Consider the following 19,777-nt stretch of genomic DNA (forward strand, 5'->3'; position numbering starts at 1 on the left):
CAGCTTCTCCCCAAAATAACCAAAGCTGTAGCACCCCGTCAAAACGTGCAAACTCCACTCCCGCTTCTTTCTAAATACAAAAACTGTACGTCGGGTTTTCCCAAACACAAGACCCTTCATTTCATGCATAGTTGAGGATTCTCTCGCTAGTAGGTATGCTTAGCAGCCCACAATACCAGCAGTAAGTGCCATGTAAGTGGCTGCCTTGTATACCACAAGAGGGAGGATCAGGGTTATTTCCCATGATGGGTCTTATGCTAGCAGGTATGAGATCTCTCCATGAAGCAAGGACTTGTTCAGGTGCTCTGACCCTTACAGGAGCATCTGATAACGCAATGTAAAGTTGTAGATTCTTACAACACTCTCCCTCCCCAGCAATCTTCCAGATATTGAGTAACCATTCTGAATAACCCACTCCCCTGAGAACAGCTGCTCACACCCACCCAGGCAAGTTTGAAATGTATGGATACAGTGCATAGATCTTTTTAACAGAAAAGCTTCACAAAGCAGTTCTGACAGTAAGGCTTGTCATTCTGCTCCTTGAATGTTCCTTTATTTAGTTGCTTCAGGCAAAACGCACATACAAAGTGCTCCGGGTGAAACTTCTTTCCCATCGCAGTGATGCAGCGACCAGTGATAGGCTTCTGGCATCCAGAGCAGAGAGAGCCACGGCGCTCATGATAATGCACCTCACAGTATGGCTGCCCATCATGTTCAAAGAAGCTCCCATTGATGAAGGGGGTAAAACATTCCTGCCAGGAAAGAAAAAACATTTTTTTTTACTGAGTGAACAAACCTCCCTCTAACGCACCGATGTGTGGAAGTGGGGCAGCGGATACAAACGGACAACAGAAAATGGCATGTTTGCGTGAAATAAAAGCAACACAAGGTTTGTTTGTGAGGTCAGTGGGGCAATGTGTGGTCATTTGCCACAGGGATAGTCAGGAGCAGGCAGGTTCATGGTACAGAAGAGGTCCATGTGCAACAGTTGGGGGTTGAATATTCATATGCAAGAACCTGAGAAGCGTGAATATGCATACACAATAGGAATGATATTAGAGCTTACAGATACTCAATGTGTGAGTGCCACTTGCAGAGAGAAAAAAAAAGCAAGAACACTTTTAAAACCAGGCAACAAAAAGAGATAGGTTTAAGATGTGATTGAAACTGGAGAATCACACATACCCTGCAGACAAAGCACTCTGGATGCCATAGTGTATTCAGAGCAGAGATGTAGTTCTCCAAGATGGCATGAGTACATCCACCGCACTTGGGAGCAAACATATCAAAGTAATCCTTGCGACAGTAGGCTTTCCCATCCCTCTCATGGAAACCTAGATAAAGATATGAGTGTGTTTATTTAATAGTGTATGCACTGATCAGAAATACAGCGTTTCATTACTGTATGCAGTCACACGTGCATGCAGGCTTACAAAATGAAAACAACACAAGGAATTTGCACCTTAGACACACTTTGGAATGGCTTTAGCATCGGCATCATGACATACTACCCAACAACTTAACAGCAAGGGATATACTGACGTGCGTGTATGTGCAGAAACTATGTTTAGGCGGTCAAGATTTAATTCTAGTTCAATTCTCGCTTTAATACGAATAGAAAAAAACAACTAAAATAGAAGCTAAGTACTAATCTGTACAACAATGGGCGGTCCCTAAACCTATTGAAAACAATGCATTTTGAGCCCGTACATGTACGGGCTTTGTCATTAAGGGGCATCCACTTATGATGCTCTAAAAATCAACCTTAGGGCTTCCCAGTAGTGCAGGACATGTCATTACATTCATGTGGGTGGCTCTTTTTTTGCACACAAGACTAACAAATTCACCTATGCTCTGAAATACAATCTTTCCAAGAATGTCATGTAAGAAAGGACTACAAGGTCAATACCCTATGTTGGCTTCTAACAATTACCTTCTGGTCCAAAGAAAGCACCACACTGTGCGCAGAAGAAATGTTCTGGATGCCATGTTCGATCCAAAGCAGTTACTACTTTCTGTTTGACAGAAGAAGATAAGAAAAATCACAAATGTAATGCTGTCCATTTCACCCACAACACATATTCTGGTTTTTGGGCGGGTTTCATACAAGTACTCACATCCAAGATGGGGCCATTGCAGTAGAAACAGCGGGGAGAGAAGAGGTTGTGATAGTCCTTCTCACAGTAAGGCTGCCCATCTCGCTCAAAGAAGTTCCGAGAGCCGATCTCCTCCTGGCAGTGCGTGCAGACAAAGTGTTCAGGGTGCCAAGTCTTGCCCATCGCTGTAACAACCTTCAACACATAAAAAAAGTAATTAGCAACACATATATATTAGTATATTATCCTGATATGTATAAGACACACTTACCTGACCAGCAATGGGTTTTTTGCAGGCACCACACACTCCTTTGGCCACCGTGGCCACCCCCAGTTTGTTGAGATCAGACTGCAGACTGCCCAACATGTTGTCTAGTTGACTGCCTGGTTTGGGAGTAGCAGAGGGGGGCGAGCTGCTCACAGACTTGCCCTGCGCCATGAACTGAAAGAAAAACAGGAATTGCCTACTGCATTAACCACACTTAGAGGGATCACAAAGGACATTATTTAATAATTTGGGCAAATAAATATTCTATTAGCACAGTATTCCTTCCCTTAGAGATATAATTGTTTTATATAAAGTAAGTTGCACACGTGTCATTTGAACTCATATACCGAAGGCGTCTCAATGGATGAAATAAGAGATTTGGAAGAGCCATTGAACGTATCACCACCAGGCACAAAACTCCTGTCTTCCGGGAGCGACCATGAAGGACTTGTGTGGAAAGGACCAACCAACTGGAGACCACAACAAGAAAGAGGAATCAAATCACCAAAAAATATAGCAGTATTTGTTCCTCACTGCATGCTGATTTAGCAACATGCAAAGTTAGAGGCATCACAATGTCAGCGAAGTTACATCACGGAAGTAGCGCTGTCTCTACGTCAAAAGAACGTTAAATGTTTTTCAGCTTACATTCGATTCAGAAACAAAACCAGGAAAAAACTATATTTTAATATCCCAGCACAACGGGGCAATACAAAACAAACACATCAAGAAGCACACGCGTGTAAACACCGCAGAACCATGACTGCTGAAACCTGCCTTATCAGGGACTGTGGGACTTGGTGGGGGACGAGTGGCTAGTACTACAGGCCCTCTAGAGGCGACAGAAGTAATCATCTGCAAGAAAAATTTAAGTAATTTAAAAAAGCAAGAGATTGAAACTGAAATTAAATATGAGCTTGGAAAAGCACATATCTAGAATCAAGACAGTTTACTGGAAGCACAATCTTACTGGTCTTCTTGGCATCTAATATACATATATGAGGCTTTAAAAGACACACAGTGCCTTCCCAATCTTCAATAAATAGGAACCAATACCAAAGCGGGTAACTGTCAAAAACCCTTGAAATGAAAATAGTAGCAGACGGCAAACCCAACACGTAATAAGTATCATGCCTGAATTGGTGGAAAGAGTGGGTTGTCGTCTGTTTGGCAGCCAACTGAGATGCAGGGCCTGGAAGGAGGCAACGTTCCCATTGCAGAGGTAGAGTTGGTCCAACGAGCAAGAGTGCCTTCAGGACCAGGAGGTGGACAGCCTTCTTGAGCAGCAACACCCTTAGACAGATCCTGATAATCATCACTGGATCTGCTCCAGGCGGGCCATGGCTGAGAAGGTACACTTAGGACAGGAGAAGACAGGGAAGTCGACAGAGGAGGTAAAGGTGGGGGAGGAGGAGGAGGGAAAGAAGAAGGCTGTGCTGGGGATGTAGATTGTGTCACTAGCTTGGTTCTCTGTACAATGCCAGGAGAAGTAACAGGGAGGATTTTTCTCATGAGCTGTGGAGAATCTGGAGGTATAATTATCTAAATACAGATGGGGAGAGAGAAGGAAAGGAAAAGTTTAAGTCGGAAAACAAACAAATACCGGGAAAACACAGCAAGCTCGAAGAGAATATGCCAAAAATAAAAGAAACTTGACAAAAACAAAACAACTGACCGACAGTCCATGAAATCGGCTGTTTACACACAAGTATTCAGGATCCAGTTTTTCACCCATTTGTAAATCCACTAATGGGATTCACACAAAATTAGTTTATTTTTGCAGAATTGCAAGAAATTGAGTTACACTCCTTGATGGAAAATAATTACTTCTGAGCAATACATTTGTGGACCATACCGTCTGGCCACTTCACATCCAATGACTACGGGTCATTAAGCTAACAGGAGAGATCGGCACTATCCAAATGTTACAAACGTATAAGGACTAATGGGATGTGGAACTCCAGACCCAGCTAAGCTTGTGGGTTAGTGAAAGTTTCAGGCAGGGATAGGCATCAACATTGCTTATGATGGACATTTACTGCGGTCTGTGGTGGACAACTTAATGATGTTCTATGCACCTTCACAAACCTTGCCATGGACACTGGTGTCCTTGTATAGGACACGTTGCCCATCCCTGGTTTCAGGCAGAATAACTTCTATAAAAACATACAGTGGGAAGTGGAAAACAATGGAAACACCACAGTCTGCAAATTTTGTAGAACACTTCCTCCTTTTAAATATCAGGTTGCCTAAACAGTTCTTAAAACATTTCCAAGTACAAAGGCAATGCAGCAAAGGTTAAGATCAAGTGGGGGGAAAAAACATTGTGACTGTTCCCTCTCCTCTTTTTTTTCTGAATTTTGGTAGTTATATGTAGCCATTCACATGACAAGGACATCGAAATGGCTCATATTAGGTAAAGCCTTTGGCAGTTGACATGGTTTTAGTTGTTACACAGCAGCATAGCTCATTTTACAAGCATGCTATTAAATACGGTTTAGGTGATGTATCCTCTAAATGCCTTTATTTCAGCAATAGTCATAGCTAAAATGAAACACTATACGTACAATATTCTATTTGCGCTTGTTCCATAATTAAATTACTTGGTCCAAACAGAATTGCTCAAAAAAAGCATCTTTTCTAAAACACCTCTTATATACAATGAATAACAACCTATAGTATACATATCCCCAGCAGGGAATTCCTCTACAGAGCACACATACTTTTAAAGTAGCCCATGCTGTAGAAAGATATCACACCATGCTTCCCTGGGTCTCCTGGATCTACCTTTTCAATCCTCTGCTCTTCCAGCTCCGTGTGTTTAGAAGGCCGGGACGTAATAATGACCCCTTCTGTCAGCCAGTTATCCTCTGGGGTCTTGCATGTTTCTTGCTTTTCTATCCCAAACCGTCCATGCAGCTCTTCAATGAGACGGTCTTGAGTGGGGCTCTTGTTGTATATGGCTGGCCCAAACTTCCGCCGAGGGGAAAGGTCCCGAGACATTGGGTGCACATTGGCAGTTTCTTTAGTTCTTTTAATAACAGATTTCATCTGAACAATGAGGCACCACGTCAGCTAACAGTAGAATCCAGCAGACACCACAGCAAACTAAAGTATGCATCAAACCCAATCTAATTTCAACCCTCTAAAATATATATGTATACTGCACGCTGAGGAGGGGCCATGTTATAAGGTATTTTCTGCAGGAAACAGAAAATTACCGACTGCCAAAAACACACACTTCATGCCCACACAGGTAAATCTAAGACTTCTAAGAATTCTAGCATGCATCTGAGACGCATGTAAACTTTGAACATGCAAAGGTCACCATGCTCTTGTCATCTATTAAATTCCTTGCTTGCCTGCCGAGAAGCTGAGATCCTCTCTCGTGCTGAGATCTCTGGAACCAACGTCTGCTGCGATTCCTTTGTCCAAGACTGTCCGATGGGTTTTAAGTCAGGCAGAGTAGAGTGTGTAATTTGATGGCCACCGCTGTCATCACTGGACCTGCTGACCACTTGCTCACCGAGGGAGTCCAAACCACAGTGACCATTCTTTTCAACGTCCTCTCCATCTGTTCCAGTGATATCTATATTTTCCCAGACTGAGTACTGTACATCTTTGGCATCTGATAGACTATTTAACTTTAGGTCCAAATTCATATTCCCTTTTTGTTCCATCAGGTTTGACTTGTTACGGCCATACATTATAGGCTGATAAGTATATACTTGAGGGTAATCATCTTCTCTTCTCTGATCTTGTTTCAGTTCAGACATTCTCTCAAATCCTAATAAAGTTGGGTTCATATTTGGACAGGATGCACTCTCTGTGTTGGTTACTGACTGAATGTTATTGGCCTGCATAAACCCAGAGTCCTTTGCTGTTCTATAAATGAATGGGGTAGGTCCTTTGCTTAAAGACGTTACTGAAATGGGACGCTCCTCCTCATCAATGTGCAATAGGACAGGAGGACTGCAGCTTGGCAGAACATGGATTCCATTACTCGACACAGTACACAATGGAGTGTTGCACAGAGAGTGTTGGGGGGACGACTGGGAAAGACTGCTTTTACATACTTCAGAAACGGGCTCAGAAAATGTATGACAGGTCTGCATGAGAGGTGATAAAGAGTAAAGCCAGAGAAAGGGCAGTTGCAACAAAAAATAATATCCTGATTGGGTTCCCTAAGCAATTGGTTACATCCTAGTGCCCAAGGGCTGGAGCTGAGGGACACAACTTTTCAGGATGATACATTAATCAGCAATATACAGCAGTTACTGCTTGATTACATTAAAACCCATAAGGAAACTCTGATAGGATTGTGGTCTTTAAGGAAAGGACCGGAGACAGTATTACATGACACAAACTGCATTACTAACCATTTCATTACATCACAAAGGTGGATAAACCATCAGGAGGTCTGAAAAGGATGTACCAATGCAGTGCAAACCTTAAACTAAACAATTACATAAAATATGTAATATCTACTGTATGTTATAACATGCAAGAGGCCAATATTTAATCACTATAAAAAGGAGCTTAGCAGCAAGAAAGTGGAACATAACTTCTCACATATTCAATTACAATACAGAACAGTTTCTTGAAGATCAATGGCTTAATGTTATCTGTCTGAATCAGAGGTTAGCAATTAACTGGGGCTGAAAACCACAGGAGTTGTAATTCAGCAGCTGCACAGATACCTGCTGGCTATATGTCAAACTTCATCATAGAAACACTGGACTTAGATAGACAAGGACTACAACTTGATTATTTTATTTTTTGCCTGGTACAAAATCTCTGGATTTGAAAGCATTTACTGGTAAATATGTGGGGTCAAGTCATAAAAGACAACCTTAAAATATACCTTAAAATCAGAGAGAGAGGCCATTAGTTCATCCAGCTCACGGGTAGCAGAGGAAGCAGAGATTCGGGTCTGCTGCTGCTGCTGGCTAGGTGTGACTCTGTGAGAGTGGTTCATATCTCCCTGGGGCACCGTTATTGATGGGCTGCATGAGACAGAATAGGTATCACTAATATGTAACCCCGCAAAAAAGATTTATATATCTTAAGTAAGCCAAGACTCACACTGGACTTGGTACAGAGCTTTCCAGTTCATCCAGAAGACTCTCCACACTTGGACGGACATCCTCTATTCCTCGAGCACCATTACGCTTTGGCTTTTCCTTTGTGGGTGGCACATTTTTCATACTTGATGTGATACTGCTGTCTGAGGCAGCGTATAGAGGTGCAGGCACTACAGGTTCAGATAAGTTTCGGCTCAGATCATCTATAGGGAATAGAATGATATTAGGAGAGACAGCCCACGCTGCACCTTTGAATGACAAAAAGGCTGCCTACTAAGAGACGTTGACAATGTTAATAATTAATAAATCACCATTCACCATACAAACACCAACACCTGAGTTATAACTCACCTGCAGACAGGCTGCCTGATGGGACTTGTTGCACAGCATTAAGTTCCAGAAGAAGACGGTCCAGCTCAGACAAGTTGCTGCCCAGAGATGAGCTCATGACAGTGGGAGACGGCTCTGCAGATCTCTGTTTGTTGGGGAAACTGCAGGAAATAACAGAGGTCACTTCTCCGTTGAAGCAATGATAGCCAATAACACTGAATTGGGTGCATAGTGCAATTTACCTGTACACATGCTCTTCTTCTCCAACACCAGGGGATGCCACACTCTCCTTGCTGGCAGGGGAACTGTACAGAGGGCTCTGGGATACAGCAAAAGCACAAAGACATCTAATGAAATATCAGATGCAACAAGAAACGCCCCCCCCCAAAAAGTATCCAGGCGTCTCTCAACATCTAGACACTCTGAGGTAGCCTATTTAGTAGGTGAAACGCGTATGTGCTATTTTTATTGACCTTTTAATGGTTTTTAACCAGAAAGCTGAAAACAATTTTTTTTAAAAAACCATTCTTTTCTGCTCCTGGTATCCTTTTAATGTTTTAAAACACGCAAGTTTATATCCTTGGTGGGGATCATTCCACCTACGTCAGAAGGTGTGAGCAATCCATTTATTGCTCACCATATTGTGAGTATATAGTGATCTGTTTTTATTTATTTTATTAATTTTATATATACAGAAAGCACTATGCCTATTTCTGTTTAACTTTTTATGTGCACCTTATCCTGAGAACCAAAAACAAAAGAACTACACAGGACTGCTGCTAAAGATATCCCCAGGCGAGGATTGTATCGCCCATGCAAGTTTTGTGGGACTAATTGCTTAAGTCCCCAAAAAATGTGAGTACCCATTCCTTAACTCTTTACCACACGGTGCCAGCCACATATTATATTACTGTGATTTTCTTCTCCACTATGCGCAACCACTATCTCCTGTGACCTCCAAGTTATTTACCAAGCCAAGAAGAGGAAACCTTGGCGAGTGGGCTGCTGCTATTTATAGGACTATTTATTTTATTGCTGTTTTTATTGTACTTAGCGCTTTTACCTTCCTATTTTTTGCTGCATGTAAAAAAAAATACGTACGCAGGATGGTCTACCACTGAGATTAATGTGGGTTTCACTCACATACATGCAAGCTGAGCTAACACGTACAGAGACAGTACTTCAGTAGAAGCAGAAGGAGGAAAAGCTGCAAGCCTCATTTTCTGTTTCTGCCACAGGCACTAATTTACATGCTGTAAATGCCTTTTAGGTCTATTGACTTGCTGGTAAGCCAACAAGTAACAAAAACACAAAAATACATTATAGAGCCCTTTTAAGTCAAGGTGTATGTACACATTTTGCTAGGAGTGCAGGCCATCCATGCAATGAGGAGGAGAGGCTTTGATAAACATGCTGTCCCCCCACCCTCCAAAAGAAAACAGTCACCCAGGGACTTGTACAAAGCCATACCCAACACTGCAAATAATTACCTGCTGCTGGATGTATTTGGAGGAATTGCTTTTCCAGGAATCAATCGAGTCATTTACAGTCCCATTGAGAGCTTCGCTGGTGGGGACAGGTGGCACTGAGATCTCCTGATATGTGCTATAGCCACTCGGAAAAGAATATGGAGTCTCTTCTGATAAAAACACAGGGCGCTTGGAGATATGAGAGGTGGTGGATTCCAGGTCCGCCAGTAACGCGTCTATGACAAGAAAAAGCAGGGTATGAATAGACCTGATGCAGGATATTTTCTCATACTTTGCAGCAACTGTGCAAAACAGCATTTGTAAAGGGGCAGTCCCACTTAGCTACAGCATGAAAATGTTGTCTATTTATTGCTCACATTAAATATCCATACTGGCATTTGCGTTTGTAATGGAACAATACATAACAAAAAAATCAGTTGATCGTGGTTTCTCATTTAGGTCACAACAAGCGCAGTCTGTACAGAACAAGGAAGTCTATTGAAATTGACGAGCTGTTATCCTGAATGGTTAGATTCAAGTTTTCCAGTCAATGGCGGCTCATGTATAAAGATATTGCAGACACATACACAGAGAGAATTATCTAGAATGGCAATTCCCTAATAAATTCCCACAATAAACCAATCCTCAAGAATATGATCATTCAAAAATATATCAAGAAATTTAGAAAGTACACAGTAAAGTACTAGAAAGTTGCCCAGCCATTTATAAATGAAGATTTTTTTATTAGATCTTTCTGACTCTGAACATGGCAGAAGAGGAGCAATCTGTAATGCAACTCTGCAGTAAACAGGATTTGCATGTTAGTTCTGGCTAGGGTGACATAATTAGAATACTGTAGGTTTTGAGTAACACGCTCACTCATTTCCTGATTCGCCATCGAATCGCTTACTCACACAACATCGCTACTGACACGCTAGAGGCATACAGCAGAGGTGAAGGGTCAGCAGCTGGATACACACCCAGGAAAGGCTGACTGACTCCAGATCCTGTCTGAGGCATAAAGGGGAAGGAGCGTGTAGGAGTGTGTGTGTGTGTGTGTGTGTGTGTGTGTATGTATGTATGCGTGTGTGTGTGTGTGTGTATGTATGTGTATGTGTCAGGCTGTGGACAGACCTGGCACAGGCCCAAGCACTAGGATATCACTGACAAACGATTTGCTGTAGACTGAGTCAGTGCAAAGGACTGCATCTGCCTTGAAAAACGATCCGTACATATTGAACAAACAATCAGAGACTCACTGATTAATAAAAGTCTATGAAGGAGTAAGGATTTCAGTGGATGAGCAGGACTTCTTTACCATTGCATAACAGAAAAAAGTAAACCCTCTCTTTCCACATTAAACTACAGTATATTGCACCGTATTATATGCTCAAAGATAGATATTTTTCAATTGAACAAGAGTTGGGACTGATGAAATGGTCAGGCGGCGTGCCATGTGACAGTGAACGAAGAGTAGAAAGAACACAATCCTAAAATTACAAGGGAGCCTAAAGTGAATTACCCTTTTTCTTTAGTTTTGGACATTTTTACATTTGGAGAGCAAGTAGAACTAGAATTATTTGACTGCACAAAACACGCTGGATTGTTAACTAGAAAGTGAATCCTGCTAAACACAATAAAACAAACAATGGCAATGCCCTTTGGAATGTAGACACCAAGACACATGATTACGATGAAGAGCACAGCCAGTTGTCATGGAAAAGCCCAAGGAACCCAGATCATGCTAGGCTGAAGCGTTTATATGACAGTTACAACTAGCGAGGTCACAGGTGTGTTTGGTCATTGGGAGAAACAAATAAGAGATGAAGACTATGCATATACAATACATTCGAGAAGATCCTCATATCTTACCTCACATCCTTCTCTAGTAACCCCAAAGTCTAATAAATTTACTTGAGCCACAGATCTTGTTGACAGAGTCCAAGATAGAATCCCTTTGTTTTAAGGGAAAGGTTGCTAACCACTTAAGTAAACTTATTTTACCAAACAGGAACCAGACACACCTCGTCAAGATGAAGCAACAAAATAAAAGAGGAATTAACGTGACAGTTTGTCAAGGAGTGTCGTGCTTTAGAAACATTCACCCAAACATACCATGAAGAGCCGTGAGTGTTTGGCTCGGCAAGGTGCTGAGGAATTCTTCAAAAATCACAGAAAATATGCACAACAAATCACTTGTATTGTGCGATCAAGATATGAGGTTCTTCTACAAGAGCTCAATTTCTTTAACGGACATCAGTATCTGATTAGGCAATACTTCAGGTAAAATCAAAAATATCCATAGTTCTCGTGTAGGAGGTTTGTAGAAATTACAATGCCAATGTAAAGGTCTGCAGGCTCTCATGTAAGGATATATCTTAATATCAAAGCATTAAGATTATGTGCCAACCACTCTCCATTTGCATATATTAACCAAATTCTACTTGCCGCAACTCAACATCCTGCTATACATTATTTAACTCGCAGCTCCGTTAGTAGAAAGGCTTAAAACCATCCCTCAACACTTTAACTACGTAAACCTGAGCATTCTTGATTAAGTCAATCGATCACATTTTGATGTAGGAGGTTATGTGTAGGATGAATTAATGGAATGCTCACAAAATGCCAAAAAGAAAGAAGGGGGTAGATACCATAGGATCACATTCCACAACATTCACTTCAATACTGCCCCCAGGGTCTGTTTCTATCGCAAGAGAAAGATCTGTTGCCTGCCAAACACAGGCTGAAGAAATCCGAACATTCCCTGCATGTTGGCACTCGCTGCATTTTGACATCATCTCCTCGCAGGGAACTTAGAGAGAAAAAAGGCGCTGCCACATCTATGAAAGGTCCACAGTTTGAACTTGTGGTGCAAGTTGAAGTCTCCCAAGGTCTGACTCACTGCTGGCAACTGAAATGTTACTAAACAAGGAATACAACTCCTTGATGCTAGTTATTAATCACTAAATGACGAAGGGCATGTGCTGCTGTTCATAAGAGGGAACATCTGCAGGCATCTCAGAATCTACAAACAGATGCACAGAGCAGAGATCCAGCCACGGAGAGTGAAACAGAGCCCCCTGTGTCTTCATGCCCGATAGACTCATTACACTCCATTACGAGCTGAAACCCAATCCTCTGTAACTTCATCCACTCACACAGTGAGTAACGGCACAGGAACGGGAAACCCCACATGCAGCCAGAAAACCCAAAATACCCTCTCTCCCGGGGATTATATTAGACTCAATCTAAAACAACAAATCCCAGGAGGCAGGTAGCTACGGCTCCTAAGATTTTCAATCTGGCTCCTAACTTTTTTTGTGCCATGTTCTATCAGGTGTACCCCTTTCTGGCTCCTCAAACATACCAAGCTGGTCCCAGATTTGTCTGTCTGATTCCTGATTTTGACACAAACAGAATGGGCTAAAGTGATATACCTGCAATACCGAACACAATTTAGTTGCAGAAATGTTAAAGGGAGGGGGGTTAGACTACCTTCTCTGCTTAACTATTAATGACCATTCTTTCCACAGGCAAGATAAACAAGCAGCGTCTCCACAAAACGAAAAGGAGAAGCTGCTTACACCCAAACGTTCTCCGAAATGTTGCAATGTTTTAGCGTAACATCAGAAGGGGGGGGGTGAAGAAATAAAAAAAGGTTTATCCATTAGGAAAAAGGTATATGGAATGTATTTTTCCATGACATTTACAAATCGACCAGCATGTGGGAATGATTTTCTGCTGTAAAGCCACACAGATTTCAGAAGACTTGTGCATTTTCTCCACATCCTTAAAAGTTGGGGTTTTTTTTCTGCTTTTACCAATAAATCATGTTTCCAGCTGTATAATGCCCTTATTTAATAGATCGGCTTCATGCTACATCAGTATTCCAGGTGTTCGCGGACCATAACCCTTTGCTGAGCTTGCTTGGGGTTGCAGCTCGAGGAGAGTTAGCAATCCCCAGCTGTGTCCTAGGTCAAGAAGGTTATTTAGAGTGTAAGCTATATATACACGTTTCCCCTGGTTTCACCGTTTAACGTTGCTGTATACCGCCCTTAGGCAGCGCGTGCCAGCACAGCAGAGGCCAACAGGACGAGGGCTCCATTTTCACATCGCTCCCAATGAGCAACGCATCTATATATAGGCTCGTCTGCCTTACAAGTAACCTGCAGAGGTAGAAGATACGCTGCCGACATGATCCATAAAGGCTGGAGAATATGGCGTGCAGCCTACTACCTCAAGCATGCAGCCAAACCAGCCCCAGTGAGGTAATGAAGTGATAACTCATAGTACTTTCAGCATGAGGACAAATACTTGGAAATGGAAGGAAACACCGTCCAGCAATGTGAGGAAGCAGGCCCTTCCTCCCACACCCCTCCGTCTCAAGCCAAGAACTCACCCTCCATCCCACCTATTACATACCATACAGCGAGCTGCTCGCTTATCAGAGAGTGAAACCACATAGAAAAGAGTGCACACAAACCAAAAAGTCACACGTAAGAGCAGAAACCCTCTTCCTTTACCTACATTTCAGCATCTGAACAAGTTAAAATGGTGCAAGGGATAAGTTTATGTATATCCATCATAAAAGACAAGATCAAAGAACGTTACGGCAGACTAAGCTCGCTTACGGCCGCTTATCTGCCTTCATCTTTTGGGGGAATGTGTACAGCAGGGCTGGACGAATCCATAAGGAGACATATCTGAGAGCATGCTTCATACTTTTTAGACGCTTGTAAGACGTACACCCATTGCGATCAATTAAAGCAGCACAAAAAGTTAGGAGCCAGACCTAAAGATCTTGGAGCCACGGCCGGCTGTCTGGAGATTTGTCAAGCCCTGGTGTATAAAACGGGGCCAGAAAACCGGCAACTAGGGAACCTGTTGAAGTCGGCATGGAGATTGTATTTATTGCTCTAACAAGAAGAGTTTGTCTCGTAGTCCATGTTTCTAGCCTGTCCCACGCTAAGTAGGTAGAGCAATGACTGCTAGACACCAAAGACTATACATGGAAGAACTAGAGCAACAGTATTAGCGAGTATTACCAGCCAACATATTGCCATAACATTATCTGTAATACAAGCGGGATATAACATTAAACCTACTGCCACAATCTCCCTACTACTACAAAATAATAATTCAATAATACGGAACAGGAATAGAACATCCCACTAGTCCAGCAGCTTCCTACACGACAAACAATTCATCAAGTCAAAAGCAATTTAAGGGATATCTTTGGTTTAACAAGGCATCTACTTTATAATGAGAATCATTCGAGGAAGAAACGTGATGGAGAACAGCGGGCATGTACCCCGATGTGTAGGACATGGAAACATGAACACACGATGACATAGACAGAGTCACACGACCGCACACACATGGCAACAGCAGACGTGTCTCCTGCCAAGACTACAGACCCACATTACTCTTAATTAAAAGAAATATCACAGGCTTGGCGGTACAGATCAGCAATGAGAAATAACACGCAGCTTCTCGCCCCACTACAAATCTGTCTATACGGCACAAATAAAATCTGCCATGAAAACAGAGAGCTACAAGCCGTACATGAACTTCTGTCACTGGACTACAAGTGTCTTCTATAGGACATAACGATGGATGTGTATGTAGAGCCGTTATGGTGCAAACACCATAACAAGCAATGGAACATTTCTGCTCATTGTGCACTTTTAGTATTTGCACTCAAACAGTCCTTTATAGAACCGCAGAACTTGATGGCAGATCAGAAACATTCGGCCCACCTAGTCTCTTCCGTCCTTCAAGCTATACATAAAGGGATCCATTTGCCTTTCCTGATCGTTTCTATTCTGCAAGCCATAGCCACAGTACTGTTACAGTGTAGACACCGATGGATAACACCATATGAAATTTTGGTTACTTATTATCGTCTGTTTGCATATCACATATCTGTCACTGTTTCCAATGTTTTATTTACTTCTGTATGTGATAGACACATTGTATGTATTTATCATGAGGATGGGTATCTATTTTCTCAGGATACGCAGGATTAATGCTTCCAATTATCTTATCTCTGCCATATTGTTAAATTCCTGATTAGTTCAAACAGCCTTCCTAAGGAAGGATGAGGACAAGGGAATGAATTTTAGGACAGGAAATCCATTATATACCGCTGGCCCGCCATTCTGAGATGCAGATCACATCTTCCAAGGGATGCAATAGCACTGATTGGCAATCAAATGGCACAAGGTATAGGTAGTTTTAGAGTCATACATTCAGCCACGTTGCCCTTAACAAAGATCCACTCTGTAACAAAAGGCTCTAAGCGTAAAAGAATAAATCGGAAATGTATAAAACAGTCACATAAAGTGCAGACTGATCCCAGGAGCATCTCAGATCTGCTACACAGAGCAAGAACATCCCAAACCCAAGGTCCAGCGCTCACATAAACATGCGCAATATAAAGAAAAAGGGACGCATCTATATTTACAAATTCAAAATCACACAAAAAGTAAGAAGCCAAAAATAAAAATATAGGAGCTACGGCTGTATAGCCTCAGATGTATTAAGCCCTGTGGAAGAACGTGTTCCTACTAGTTACAGAATTAGGGTCCCACTGACCCCTTAAGTATTTGCATGTGAAGGGTTAATGGATCCATAGTAAAGAGTCCATGCAAGTACAGTATCCATTACAAACATACCTGTAGGAGTGAGAATTTGCATAGAAAGTAGTGAGAAAACACACATATTCGCTGGTTCTTCATCACACACATTAACTCCGTGCACACATACTAAGGAGTAACCCTAAGAGTGCCGATAAGCTGAGCCATACGCTGCTTGTGTGGCACTCAGCTGGTTAATAGGCATCCTGAAAAGTGAACTCGCCCAACCGAAGGGGCAAATAAGACAAGCCCGGGTCCGCACAGCGTTACCGAAACCTTAAGCAAAGTTCTGGACCGGGTGACACTTGCCCCGTTCCCCCAGCAGCGAGCCCAGGAAGACACAGATAGAGTGCGGAGGCCAAACTAACCCTAAGCACACATACTCCAGTCACACAACTGTGTTCTAAGAACGCGAAGGTAGCCTGACACGCAGGTTACCCTGCCGCCAGAACAGCTTTCACACGCGGTGACAGCTACACCGAGCAGAATGACATGACGGGATTAACCATCACCTACCCAGATCGTCCATGTTGCTTCTCAGGCCGGAGCAGTGCCCAGGAGTCGGTCCCAACTTTCTGACCACACTACAGGCACGCGCCTCCGCCCCCTGCGTGCGCAAACCCGACAACGTGTGCAGCCAGCCGCACCCCACCCACCGCGTACGCGCGCCCGCGCGCCCGCCCGCCAACACGAGGCTGCTCACCCCACCCTTTTGGATGCCCGGGTGCTGGCATACCTCTGGGCACGTGCGTGTGATGCGCGCTCCCAGTTAGCCACAGCCAGAGTGTTAGGGAATGTAGAGTAATGGAGCTAAATTACTGATAATAGCGGTTGCTGTTGCTGTGTGCAGAACATGTCAGCCGCATGTAAAGCTGTAAGCCTGAGAAGGGCGCGGTAGGAAGTTTACCCCCTCGGGCTATAGGTATTGTCATACATAACCACGAGAAGTATGCGTGGCCCCGGGTCGGTGTTACTGTATCAGTCACAAGCTGGGAGGTGGTTTTGTGACGTTATTAAAACGTATGATGGCATTAACTAATTACACATGTTAGAGCCACTTACAAAATAACAATCAAAGAAGTCTGTAATCGGATATTAAATAGTTAAAGAAAGCGATGATTTTTAGACTAAGGGACCTCCTTTCCGAATGTATTTAAAAACATTGTGCCCCCAGTCATAAGGTCTGGCTGGCTACTGTACTTACATGAATGTATTTATGGTACTTATACTGGAAACCGCAAAGTACTTTTAGTGCTAAATATGTAAAAATAATCATATAGGCCCAGACTGGCCAAATGGGCAAATGCCTGGTGGCCGATGGCACACGTACTTTTATTACTGCACACGCACGTCGTATCTGGGCCCTTAAGTTGTGGGCCCCTGCCTTTATACACACAAGCCGCCCGCTGCGGGAATGTAACCATGTACCGTGTAAATCTAATGGAAGAGAGCTTCACCCAAAAAACAATAATCGCTAAATAGTAAAAACTATCATATTTATTACCAAAAGTAAAAGTAAGTAAGTGATCTCCCTTGATAAAGATGAGTTTGGTTGCTGGGGATCTCTCTTACACTCTCTACTTTCCTGTCACTCTCGTGTTTGCCTATATATCCATGTAAGTGCTTTATATGAGTCCTCTTTTGGTATAAAAAATATATATTGCACCTTTTTTGCTTGAATTTTTACACATATTCTTTGCGTTTTGGTGTCACTCCAATAATTATCATCGGTTATATTCATAACATAACATCTTCAAGTGACAGTAATGATATTTACTTAATTACTCTAATTCTCCAGCCTAATGAATAACAAGAAGTCTCTAACGGGTGCATTTTGGGGGTTCATCGGGAAGGGGACATACCCCACAGTATCAGATACTATATCCATGTGTCATGATTGAGATATTCACTTTGTGCCATGATGATGTGAAATTCTGCCTTAATAAAAAATGTTACAAAAAATAAAAAAAATCAATATATATGTTTAATGCTATCAGAACTTTTTAAATATCACCATCCATTTTATTCCTTCATTCCTTTACAGTTGCGGATTTGCGACTCTTTGTCCTTTTAATGCTCAACAGTCACGCTCTTTTAAAGACTGCTGGATATTATTCCGGTTCCAAAAATAAAAAAATTCAGAAAGTTGTGAGATTCTAGCAGACTTTGGATTGTATTCAGTGAGTTTGCAGCATATTTGTATAATATTTCAACAAATATCTTTACATTAACTATGCAATATGAATGAATATTCGTAAAAGAAATACAATTCAAAAAAGGGTTAAGTGCAGGACCTTGCAAAAATTCTTTGAAATGAGGCTGAGTCTTAATTGAAAACGTAACATTCATTCACATGAGCTTAAAAGTATAAATCCGCAAGGTCCTGCACTTAACACTTTTGACTCTTTTAACTTAAAAGTATAAACTATCTATCAAAGACATCTCTGCTGGATTAAGATGTCATTAAATCCTAGGCAGGTTACAAAACTAGGGTCTGCCATGTTTCCATAATGGACTTTATTCACTATACATGTACAACATTAAGCTTGGCGCAACTGTGTAATGGTGGCGTGACTTGGAGGGCCCCTATTTGTCCAGTATAATCCACATTTTGTGACAGAATTTCTTTTAGAAGAACAGTCAAGTGTCCCAGGGAGCCCCTAAACAAACTTTTATGAAAATACTTTAGAAGTGCTTTCATGTGCAAAAAAATGTACTTACTTTAGGCATAAGCTGCAGAAGCAAGGCTCTCCACACCTCTTGTCTCTGTAAGTCAATTGGTATGTTACATACTACTTGTTGTGTCCTGTCCATTCATTGTACAGCGCTATGGAATTTGATGGCGCTATATAAAACAATAAATAAAAATAATTCTCACCCCCCATGTGCTGGCGTTTCATGCCACTGATTGGCTCCTTAAAGCAATGGGAGCAATGGAACCCCCATAGCGTTCACCAAGCCAGCGCTCGAGTTGACTAGCAGTAAGTATATCATGCATAAGGAGATGTGCTCTTGTGGAAAATAGCAGGGGCGTGTGGGAAGGGGCAATTGCATATGGGGGATTATAGCAGAATCCCTCAATGCATTGCTAGGGGGCATCACAGACGTTTAAAGGGACCTCTCAGCTAGCATGTATATTAAAGTGCATATAATGGCAGGAGTGGCCCTTTAAGGCAAACTAGAAGATCGGCTATCAAACTCCCAGATTGGGACGGATGGGTCTGTAGAGTCCTATGCTAGCATTTTGCTACAGTGCCATGCTGCATGAGTATGGGAATCAAGAGTCTGTGTTTAAACCCAACATGGGTATTTGTGATTTGTTTCCTTACTCTTTCAGCAGAGCAGAGTTTATTGCTGGTTTCTGCGGTAACTCACTAAAACATTTTCTCTTTAAAATAGAACATATCTTTTTATTGTGAAAGGTTAAACTTGATGGATTTATGTTTCTTTTTTTCCAACCTCAGTGATCACATTCCCAGGCTACATGCCATAAATCTTGATCACTTTGTAGCAGTGATAGCAGGAGACTGGGGACCTTTTAGAGGCTACAGGTTGCTCACATAGCAGCCATTAACCATTAAATGACCTCTGTAGAAACAGAGTTTGCTTTTTGCATCAATGTTCATCATGATTTTTAATAATGCTGTTTCTTTTTGGATTTACAATGTATGCAACATTAAGCAACATAAAACTGACCAGAGCTAGGACAAAATGGGCCGTGTGTCGCTGGGAATGGACAGGTTCCTCACCTTTTCTCTCCCGTGGTGCCGCTTGCCAAATGTCTGTTCTGCCTATTGTGACCCTGTCTTCTTATTGTCACATAACCCCAGACAGGTGACGTTGCAAAAATATGAAGAGTTTGCCGTGGGGATGCATATATTTCATAATGTTT

At 42.2% G+C, this 19,777-nt stretch overlaps 1 protein-coding gene across 2 annotated transcripts; it reads right to left on the bottom strand.

The window, feature by feature from the left end:
* Window positions 1-250: 250 nt before the first annotated feature.
* Window positions 251-16,509, bottom strand: PXN (paxillin). 2 transcript variants are annotated; one of them, XM_053469767.1, is made up of 11 exons: window positions 16,402-16,509; window positions 9,269-9,483; window positions 8,021-8,097; window positions 7,800-7,939; window positions 7,450-7,651; window positions 7,229-7,370; window positions 2,368-2,538; window positions 2,118-2,291; window positions 1,934-2,015; window positions 1,186-1,334; window positions 251-752 (listed from the first exon to the last, which is right to left on the bottom strand). In XM_053469767.1, the coding sequence occupies exons 1-11, from the start codon at window positions 16,412-16,414 to the stop codon at window positions 486-488; spliced, it is 1,632 nt and encodes a 543-aa protein (XP_053325742.1). In that variant the 5' UTR covers window positions 16,415-16,509; the 3' UTR covers window positions 251-485. The 2 variants fall into 2 exon arrangements, with proteins under 2 accessions (XP_053325742.1, XP_053325734.1); XM_053469759.1 differs by lacking the exons at window positions 251-752; window positions 1,186-1,334; window positions 1,934-2,015; window positions 2,118-2,291; window positions 2,368-2,538 and adding exons at window positions 3,294-3,906; window positions 5,152-5,415; window positions 5,727-6,473.
* Between the last annotated feature and the right edge of the window lie 3,268 nt (window positions 16,510-19,777).

This window comes from Spea bombifrons, chromosome 1 (assembly GCF_027358695.1).
Source record: "Spea bombifrons isolate aSpeBom1 chromosome 1, aSpeBom1.2.pri, whole genome shotgun sequence".
Taxonomy (NCBI): domain Eukaryota; kingdom Metazoa; phylum Chordata; class Amphibia; order Anura; family Pelobatidae; genus Spea; species Spea bombifrons.

Bases quoted from the DNA above. Each gene is read 5' to 3' on its own strand.
- PXN (XM_053469759.1), bottom strand. The intron at 7,371-7,449 runs GTGAGTCTTGGC...TGTCTCATGCAG, and splicing joins AGCTCTGTACCAAGTCCAGT to CCCATCAATAACGGTGCCCC. The intron at 3,907-5,151 runs GTAGATCCAGGA...ATCTGTATTTAG, and splicing joins AAGAGCAGAGGATTGAAAAG to ATAATTATACCTCCAGATTC.